Source organism: Leptonychotes weddellii, chromosome X (assembly GCF_054177405.1).
Source record: "Leptonychotes weddellii isolate Sample4059 chromosome X, ASM5417740v2, whole genome shotgun sequence".
Classification (NCBI taxonomy): Eukaryota; Metazoa; Chordata; class Mammalia; order Carnivora; family Phocidae; genus Leptonychotes; species Leptonychotes weddellii.
This window is the reverse complement of record NC_138385.1, coordinates 65,775,346-65,785,323: the sequence shown is the minus strand read 5'-3', so window position 1 is coordinate 65,785,323 and position 9,978 is coordinate 65,775,346. Positions and strand designations below refer to the sequence as shown.

Genomic DNA, 9,978 nt, shown 5'->3' with positions numbered 1-9,978 from the left:
CCCTCTATCCCTATACTCTGAGGAGTTTTAATCAAGAAAGGATGTTATATTTTGTCAAATGCTTTTTCTGTATCAATTGAGAGGACCATATGGTTCTTCTCTCTCCTCTTATTAATGTGTTCTATCACATTGATTGATTTGTGAATGTTGAACCACCCTTGCATCCCAGGGATAAATCCCATTTGGTCATAGTGGATGATCCTTTTGATATATTGTTGGATCCTATTAGGTAGGATTTTGTGGAGGATTTTGGAATCCATATTCATTAGGGATATTGGTCTGAAATTCTCCTTTTTGATGGGGTCTTTGCCTGGTTTGGGGATTAAGGTAGTGCTGGCCTCATAGAATGAGTCTGGAAGCTTTCCTTCTGTTTCTGTTTTTTGAAAGAGCTTCAGGAGAATAGGTATTATTTCTTCTTTGAATGTTTGGGAGAGTTCCCCAGGGAATCCATCCGGTCCTGGACTCTGTTTTCTGGGAGCTTTTTGATCACTGCTTCAATCTCGTTACTGGTTATTGGCCTATTCAGGTTGTCAATTTCTTCCTGTTTCAGTCTTGGCAGCTTATAGGTTTCCAGGGAGGCATCCATTTCATCCAGATTGCTCAGTTTATTGGTATATAGTTGTTCATAATAATTTCTAATAGTTGTTTCTATTTCCTTGGTGTTAGTCGTGATCTCTCCCCTTTCATTCATGATTTTATTAATTTGGGTCCTTTCTCTTTTCTTTTGGATAAGTCTGGCCAGTGGTTTATCGATCTTATTCATTCTTTCGATGAACCAACTTCTAGTTTCCTTGATCTGATCTACTGTGTTTCTGGTTTCTAATTCATTGATCTCTGCTCTAATATTATTTCTGTTCTAATGGGTGGCTTAGGCATCGTTTGTTGCTTTTTCTCTAGTTCCTTAAGGTGCAGAGTTAGTTGGTGAATTCGGGAATTTTCTGTTTTTTTGAGTGAGGCTTGAATGGCTATTTATTTCCCCCTTAGGACCGCCTTTGCAGTATCCCATAGGTTTTGAACTGATGTGTTTTGGTTCTCATTGGTTTCCATGAATTGTTTAAGTTCTTCTTTGATTTCCTGGTTGACCCAAACATTCCTGAGCAGAGTAGTCTCTAGTTTCCAAGTGTTTGAATTTCTGCCAAATTTTTTCTTGTGATTGAGTTCCAGTTTTAAAGCATTGTGGTCTGAGAATATGCAGGGAATAATCTCAGTGTTTTGGTATCAGTTGAGGCCTGATCTGTGACCCAGTATGTGGTCTATTCTGGAGAAAGTTCCATGTGTGCTTGAGAAGAAGGAGTATTCTGTTGTTTTAGGGTGGAATGTTCTGTATATATCTATGAGGTCCATCTGGTCCAGTGTGTCAATCAAAGCTCTTGTTTCTTTCTTGATTTTCTGCTTTGATGATCTGTCCATTGCTGAGAGTGAAGTATTGAGGTCCCCTACCATTAACGTATTATTATCAATATGACTCTTTATTTTGGTGAACAGTTGGCTTATGTAGATGGCTGCTCCCATGTTGGGGGCATAGATATTTACAATTGTTAGATCTTCCTGTTGGATAGACCCTTTAAGAATGATATAGTGTCCTTCTGTGTCTCTAACTACAGTCTTTAGTTTAAAATCTAATTTGTCTGATATAAGAATTGCTACTCCAGCTTTCTTTTGAGGTCCGTTGGCATTGAAGATGGATCTCCATCTCTTCACTTTCAGTCTGGATGTATCTTCAGGTTCAAAATGAGTCTCTTGTAGACAGCAAATGGATGGGTCCTGTCTTTTTGTCCACTCTGCAACCCTGTGCCATTTTATGGGAGCATTTAGGCCATTCACGTTGAGAGTGATTATTGAAAGATATGAATTAATTGTCATCATGTTGCCTGTGAAGACGTTGTTTTTATAGATTGTTCCTGGAAATTTCTGTTGTATATCACTCTTGGGGTCTTTCTCCTTTTATAGACCCCCCTTTAATATTTCTTGCAGGGCCGGTTTAGTGGTCACATATTCTTTCATCTTCTGCCAGTTGTGGAAGCTCTGCATCTCTCCATCCATTCTAACTGAAAGCCTTGCCGGATAAAGTATTCTTGGCTGCATGTTCTTCTCATCTAGTACCCTGAATATGTCTTTCCAGGCCTTTCTGGCTTTCCAGGTCTCTGTGGATAGGTCTGACGTTATTCTGATGTTCCTCCCTCTGTACGTAAGGAATCTCTTCCCCCTAACTGCCCTTAAGATGGTTTCCCTGGTTCTAAGATTTGCGAGTTTTACTCTTACATGCCGGTTTCTTGGCTTGTTTTCCTTGATCTTGGGATGGGTCCTCTGTGCCTCTAGGACACAAATGTTTGTTTCATTCCCCAGATTACGGAAGTTCTCAGCTATGATTTGCTCAAATATATCTTCTAGTCCTCTCTCTCTCCACCCCCTCAGGGATTCCAATAATTCTGACAGTGGAATGTTTCATGGTGTCACTTCTTTCTCTGATTCTAATTTCATGTCTTGTGGCCCTGCTGCTCCGGGTTTTCGTCCAGGGGGCTTCCCTAAAGTCCTTTCCCCGCCGCTACCAGTCTGCGAGTCTGTGCCTGGTCCGCAGTGGGGGAGGCTGTTGCTCACCAGCGGGCAGGATCCTGACAGCTCCCTCCCCCTTCCGTTTATTTTCTAATATCTGCCCTCGGAATAATGGCTCCCGCCTTCGTACCTCAAAAGCAACCGCCTGGGATAATCTGTTTGTAGAAATCCAGATCTATCTTCTTATATCTCAGGCTGATTTTGTGGGTGTTCAGGGTGGTCTGGTAGATATCCAGCTCAGTTCCGGGGACTGGCTGGAATAGGGTCTTGTACTCCTCTGCCATCTTTTCCCCCCTCCAGAAATAAAATATTTTTTAATTAAGGCATATACATTGTTTTTTTAGACATAAAGTTATTGCTCATTTGATAGACTACAGTATAGTAACAATATAACTTTTATCTGCACTAGGAAATCAAAATATTCATTTGGCTTGCTTTATTACAATATTTTTTATGTGGTGTTCTGGAACTGAACTCACAATATATTGGGGTATGCCTGTATAAGGATTAAACAAATTAGTCCATGTGATAATAATAGCTAACATTTTTTGAGCACTTAACAATGTGTCCATGTAAAACATTTAGACTATTAGCTGTCACTGTTCTGTGGCTTTTGAATTTTTAAAAATTTTTTAAAGATGTTATTTATTTGACAGAGAGAGAGAAAACACAAGCAGGGGGAGCAACAGAGGGAGAGAGAGAAGAAGGCTTTCTCCTGAGCAGAGAGCCCAGTGCGGGGCTCCATGCCAGGACCCTGGGATCATGACCCGAGCTGAAGGCAGATGTTTAACTGACTGAGCCATCCAGGTGCTCCCTCTGGCTTTTTTAGATGAAGGAACTGAGACTCCAGGGTGTGAGTAGAATTGCCTCAGTCTCTCGGGAGCCATCCATGGCCCTTGAGTTGGGAGAGTTGTCAGTATAGCCACAATAGATGAGGATGACTTACGTGACCTATGTGGGGGCAACAAGCTGTGCAATAGGCTGTTGGCTTCTAGGCCCTTTCAGAGTATCCTGTCTATCTCCAGGTGTAGCCACCTTCTGTAAGGACAGCGCTACCCCCATGGCTGCTGAAGAAGGCCTGAGTGGCCTACTTGCCACTCATAATGGGGACGTGGGTTGCTATGGAAACGTGGATGAATTCACCCAAGAGGAGCTTCGGGCTCTGGATAGTGAGGGCCGGGCCCTCCTCACACAACACAAGATCCGGTAATAGCCCACATCCCCCTGTTGCTGAGCACTGCTGCTTCTACTCTTAGTGTGGTGATTCTGAGGCTCACCTTACAAACATATTCATTGTGGAATATGTCCCATGTTTGCCTTTCTTGGACTCTAGTTCTGGCTTGGTTACTCACTGTATGACCTTGGGCAAATCATATTCCCCTCTGAGCTTTGAGTTCCCCATCTCTACAGTGGGGAACTGGCTGGAAGGTCCAGCTCTCTTATTACCACAGGCACCTCAAAGGCAACTTGGCAACTCATTGCCCCAAGTTGCTTTCTTTCTGGGTGTCCTGTCATGAATGGCAGCACCATCACCTGGTTTACCTGGGAGTTATCCTAGATGCCCATCTCCCTGCCTTACCTATAGTCAGTCCCCAAGTCCTGTGCATGCCAGTACATTCATGTCTTTCTGTCCCCTTCTTCACATCTGTCCCACAGGTAACCCATTAAGTGGAAGCCACATGGTGTGGGGGAAGGGAGGCTTGAAAATGACTTTTTCTTGTTGTGTGTGGGGGGTCTCTTCTCCTCAGCACATGGGAAGGGAAAGAGAAGACCTTGACCCTAATCAACGTGTACTGCCCCCATGCGGATGCTGGGAAACCTGAGCGGCTGTCCTTTAAAATGCGCTTCTATCGCTTGCTGCAGATCCGAGCAGAAGCCCTTCTGGCAGCTGGCAGGTATGGTAAGCCTGGGTGGTACTTGAGCTTGTTCTAGGTGCCCAACCCATTTAGGTGTCAAGCTCCATTGGAAGGGATATGGGATCTTTGTCTTTTGAGTTCCTTTATAGCCTAGTTGGAGACACTAGCATGCCTACCTGAATGGGCTCTGCATTGTATGAGCTGTGAGGACCAGGTAAAGTGATACAAATATGGGTTTTGTACTCAGATACCTCTAAGCACCTATCCTGGCTCCTTTTACTCACTATGAGTCCCGAGGCTAGCTCTGCTTTTATTTTCTCTTGTTAAGTGAGTGTATGAATTCCTACCTTACAGAATAGTTTTAAGGATGAAATGAGGTGAAGAAGAAGGTAAAGTGCCTGGGAGCAAATGAAAAGTCTTGTCCCAGGGAAGGACAGGAAAGTGAGGGTGAGTTAGAGTAATCAGGGGATACTTCCTAAAAGAAGTACCTGGGCTCAGCTTTGAAGGACCAGAAAGATGCCATTAAGTAAAGATCAGTGAGACAATCATGTCAGAGAGGGAATGATGTCATCTTTGGGGATCAGAATTGGGTTGGTAAGGCATAAAACGTAGCAAGGTTTTAGTCCAACTCAGCATTGGGCTTGGCTCAAAAAAGGGGCTGTAGGAAGAGTCTTTGGATTAGTTTGCAGAAGAGCCACATAAACAGATGTGGCTCCCAGTTGGGAAAATGAACAGGAGTGAGATAATGAAAGAATGGTGGTGGCGGTGTGACAGGGAAGAGAATGGACATTACAAAGTACGATTGGAGAGGTAGGCGGCTGTGCATTGCTGTGGGCTCCCACCTTGGCCTCAGTGTGTGAGAAGGGGCTGATCTGAGTTCTTGGGCCTAGAAGAAAGTAAATGGGCCAGGAGTAATGCTTCCCTTTCTTGAATGTCTAGTTGATAATCCCATGTCATGTTTTTTAGCCATGTGATCATTCTGGGTGACCTGAATACAGCCCACCGCCCCATTGACCACTGGGATGCAGTCAACCTGGTAAGGCTCTTCTAGGCCCCTTTCATCACTTCTGACTGTGGTTCTCTTTAGCAAGCCAGCCAGTGCTGGATTTTGGGTCCAAGGGTAGCTTCCTTCATGGAAAAGCAGAGCTTAGTTTGAAACAGCTATTCTCAAAGCACTGAGGATTGTTCATTCATTCAGGAGACATTACTCTCTTGCCCTGGGCTTGGTCCTGAGCCATGTGCTGAGGACTCAGTTACTAGTCGGTTCTGGCTCTTGGCCCCTCAAAGATTTCAGCATGGTGGGGCGCTATGGACCTGTAACCAGCCAATTACAGAAAGGTATCTTCAGGGCTGAAGCAAGAGATGGCAGGCCAGGAGTCTAGGGGAGCCTGGAGAGATGGGATTCCTGAGCCAGTGTAGACATTAGGGAGGCATCTGAAAATTGTTGAATTTTAAAAGATGAGTAAAACAGCTTTGGGGCTGGGGGAAGCAAAGCATTCTAGCTTGAGCAAAGGCTGCAAGGTGAGAATTTGCTTGGTATGCATGGTGAACTGCAAGTCCCATTCTTGGTAGGGGTTGACAGGGGAAGGGAAGTGAGTGGCAGGAGATGGGGAGGGAAAGTCCTTTGGGGGCCAGATTTCAAGGTCCTTGAATTCCACATTGCCTTGATCATTTCCCTAATACACTGTTTCCTGCTCATGAACTTCAATACCTTCCTGTTACGTCTGCAATGCAAAGAAAACATCTAGGCCTGGTGTGGAAGGCTTTTTAATCCCCATTTCCATGTACCCCTACACACTTCGTCCACTCCAGCCAGGTTGTCTTCTCTCAGTCCATTGCAAAAAGTTACTTTCATTTTGACTTTTCTCACTGTACCTCTGTCTTTTTTTTGTACGAACCTTTCATCTTTGAGTCCCTCTAGGTCAGTGGTTCTCATTCCCTGACAGCACATTAGAACAAGGAACTTTTACAAGAATATTAATACCTTGGTGCCGCCCCAGACCAATTAAATCAGAATCTGTTGGGTGTGGGGCCAGGGTAGCAGTATGTTTTACAAGGTCCCGGGCTGATTTTCTTGTACAGTCAGGCTTGAGAACCACTGCCTTAGAATCTACAAGCCAGTTTTCATCTTAGCTTGCCTCGTGAGGGGAGTGATCAAATCAGTAACTTAACACTGGCATAGTCCAACTCAGCATTGGGCTTGGCTCAAAGAAGGGGCTGTAGGAAGAGTCTTTTTGGATTAGTTTGCAGAAGAGCCACATAAACAGATGTGGCTCCCAGTTGGGAAAATGAACAGAAATGAGATAATGAAAGAATGGTGGTGGCGATGTGACAGGGAAGAGAATGGACATTACAAAGTATGAGCCTTCAGTCCCTTCCAACCTTATTTCTCATAAGGCATTTACTCAGTCTGTTCTTTCTGCTTCCTGCAATAGTGTCATATAACTTTATGCCTTTTCTTCTTAGTTCAGAACTATCCTAGATCTCTCAAGTGCACTTCTTACAGTCTTCCTTCCAGAAAAAGACTAATAGTATCAGGTCACATGACAAACACAGTCTTTCCAAAATAGCAGAATATGTCCACTTCCCAAAAGACTGGCTCTTCTAGTCTTCATCTCCCTAAATGGCACCATCATCCCCTTGGCTACTCCAACCAGAAGCCTGGGAATTATGTTCGTATTGTCCTTCCTCTCTACCCCCACTTCCCACATTCAGCTAATCAGTGGGTACTGTTGATTTTAGTTCCAAATCATCTCTTAATTTCATTTTTATTTGTCTACTTTGGCTCTACCCTAGTCTAAGTGATTATCATCTCTTGTTTATGTGGACTATGATAATTATCTCCTGCCAGTCTGCTGGTCCCCAGTCTGGTCTCCCCTTGTTTTTTGGGTTCGTGCTTCCCCTCTCCATGGGCCCATTACAGAGGCTGCGTTCTCAATTTGTAACACCCTCTGCCTGGGTTGCTCCTGCTCAGCCTTCACTTTCCAGCTCCAGATCACTTCCTGAAAGGAAGCCTCATTGGTCCCCTGGACAAGCTCAGGTTCCCACTTTGTCCCTAGTATCATGCTTGGCACATAATCAATGTTCTTTGAACATTTTTTTCATTGAATGAGTGGGTAGGCCAGGTGGATTGGATGGATGGATGAAGATGAATTGGAGATCAGAGCCAAAGGAAGTATTTAAGTATGGATTTCTGGAGCTCCTCAGCTGAGGAGTTTGTGGGGGAGAGAGGAGATGGTCTATGAGGCCTTTGACACACACAAAATAAGCCAAATAGTTCCAGAGGGTTTAAATGAAAAGGTAACAGTTTCGTTAACTCATAATCCCAGCCCTACTTCCTAGAGGTAACCACTTGTAACTTCCTGCTTTCCATCCTTTTGGTGAGCAGTTCTGAGAATTGCTTTGATTAAGTAAACGACAAGCTTTCAGATTTGACATTTAATCCCAGCTCTGCCAGTTCTGGGCCGTGTGACCCTGAGTAGTAGTTTCTTTTGGAACAATCACATTTTCTTGTCTGAAAAATGAAGCAGTTAGTCTAAGTCTCTTCCAGGTCTAGGCATCTAGTTTTGCCTCTGTCTTCACCCCTCTCCCCCTTCTCCAGGAATGCTTTGAAGAGGACCCAGGGCGCAAGTGGATGGACGGCTTGCTCAGTAGCCTGGGATGCCAGGCTGGGTCCCATGTACAGCCCTTCATTGATAGCTACCGCTGCTTCCAGCCAAAGCAGGAGGGGGCATTCACCTGCTGGTCAGCAGTCAGTGGTGCCCGCCATCTGAATTATGGCTCCCGGCTTGACTATGTGTTGGGGGACCGGACCCTGGTAATAGATACCTTCCAGGACTCCTTCCGGCTGCCTGAGGTGATGGGCTCTGACCATTGTCCCGTGGGTGCAGTCTTGAGTGTGTCCTCTGTGCCAGCAAAACAGTGCCCACCTCTGTGCACCCGCTTCCTCCCCGAGTTTGCAGGCACCCAGCTCAAGATCCGTCGCTTCCTAGTTCGTCTCAAACAAGATCCTGTGTGCAAGCAATCAGCACTGCGACTCAGCAAACAAACCCAGGTACAGATGCACCAAAACAAAGCCCGTGTGCGCTCAACCAGGCCTCGGCCAAGTCAGGCTGGCTCCAGCAGAGGCCAGAAAAACCTGACAAGCTTCTTCCAGCCATCATCCAATTGTCCCCAAGCTTCTCCTATCTTGGAGCTTCCTAGTGTGGGTGCCCTCATGACCCCAAAGACTCTAGAAGAGGAGGTGATGGCCAAAGTGGTGGAGGGACAGGCCAATGCTTCAGAGGCCAAGGATGAGAAGGAGGTACGGACTTCTTTTTGGAAGTCTGTGCTGGGGGGGCCCTTGCCCATGCCACTCTGTGGGGGTCACAGGGAGCCATGTGTGATGCGAACTGTGAAGAAGCCAGGACCCAATCTGGGCCGCCACTTCTATATGTGTGCCAGGCCCCAGGGTCCTCCCACTGACCCTTCCTCCCGCTGCAACTTCTTCCTCTGGAGCAGGCCCAGCTGAACCAACCCAAGGTACAGATGTCTGGCATGGTCAACCCTGTACATAATCTGAAGTCAGCTCCCTCCTAAGCTGCCTCTTTCTTCCCCAAGGAATCTTCCTCCTCTTCCACTTTCCTGAAGAACCCTTCCTTTTCCTCTTCCTCCTTTAAGGCCTCTCTGACTCTCTCTTCTTCCTGCCTAGCTCCTCCTCATTGGTGAGCTTCTTATTTCTTAATGCTGTGACCCAGTTCCCCCACTCCACTTCCCACCTTCCTGTCAGAAGTGCACAGGAACCAGTTGCCCCAGGAAGTTGATTTTAAACCCTTTTCTTTCTTGCTGAGAAATATATCTGTGCCTAAATAAAGTCTGTGTTTTTGTTTTAGCACACCATGTCATGTAGACATTTTGGATGTGCTTCATGAAGTTGAATCAGAGACATTATCTCAACACTAGGTTTGCCAGCTGCCTGTAGCCTGACGATACAACTCCTAGGAAGTGGGGAGGCAGGAGAAGTGGTACTACCATAAAGGTGCTCTGTTGAGTTGTAAAGGTTCCCTGCACTGCTGAGGTTAGATCAGCAAGGGAGGTGGGTGTGGTGTTAGAAAGCTCAGATGGGTTGCATAGCCTTAAACCAATACTTCCCAACTGGTGTCCCACAGTTGCCACAAAACGGGTTATAGGGTGGGAAGAAATGGCCCTAGAGTTGACAGGTAGAGCACAAATGTCAGGAGAGAGTGCCTCCTAGGCAAGTAGTATTATTAGTTTACCTGGGTGTGCAAATGTTTTCTGTGTGCTATGACCTGGAAAGATTGGGAGCATTTCCTTGAAAAAGTTGCTTGCTAATATAGCCAAGTCTCTTTCCCACCTTGGAAAATAGAGCTGCTAGGTCCTGTTCTATAAGGTACTGTGGAGAGGAGAGGATAACTGATTGGGGACATCGATTCTGTGTGCTGGAAAACACCTCCAGAGTTTTGGGGAACTATTTCTCTCTTCCAGGCAGTTCAGTTAGGGCTGATTCCATCTCCTGGCTTCAGGGGCTACATGAGCATAGGGTTTCCAGGTCTACCAGTGAAGAGTCAAT

The 9,978-nt window shown here is 45.6% G+C and overlaps 1 protein-coding gene across 2 annotated transcripts in view; it reads left to right on the top strand.

Annotated features, from left to right (window-relative positions):
- Positions 1–9,282, top strand: part of APEX2 (apurinic/apyrimidinic endodeoxyribonuclease 2) — a 14,330-nt gene extending 5,048 nt beyond the window's left edge. For both annotated transcript variants that reach the window (XM_081808788.1, XM_081808789.1), the window contains 4 exons: positions 3,579–3,759; positions 4,302–4,448; positions 5,376–5,445; positions 8,011–9,282. In XM_081808788.1, coding sequence (XP_081664914.1) covers positions 3,579–3,759; positions 4,302–4,448; positions 5,376–5,445; positions 8,011–8,919 — 1,307 coding nt within the window. In that variant the 3' untranslated portion in view covers positions 8,920–9,282. The remainder of the gene's footprint in view (positions 1–3,578; positions 3,760–4,301; positions 4,449–5,375; positions 5,446–8,010) is intronic.
- The last annotated feature ends 696 nt before the right edge of the window (positions 9,283–9,978 follow it).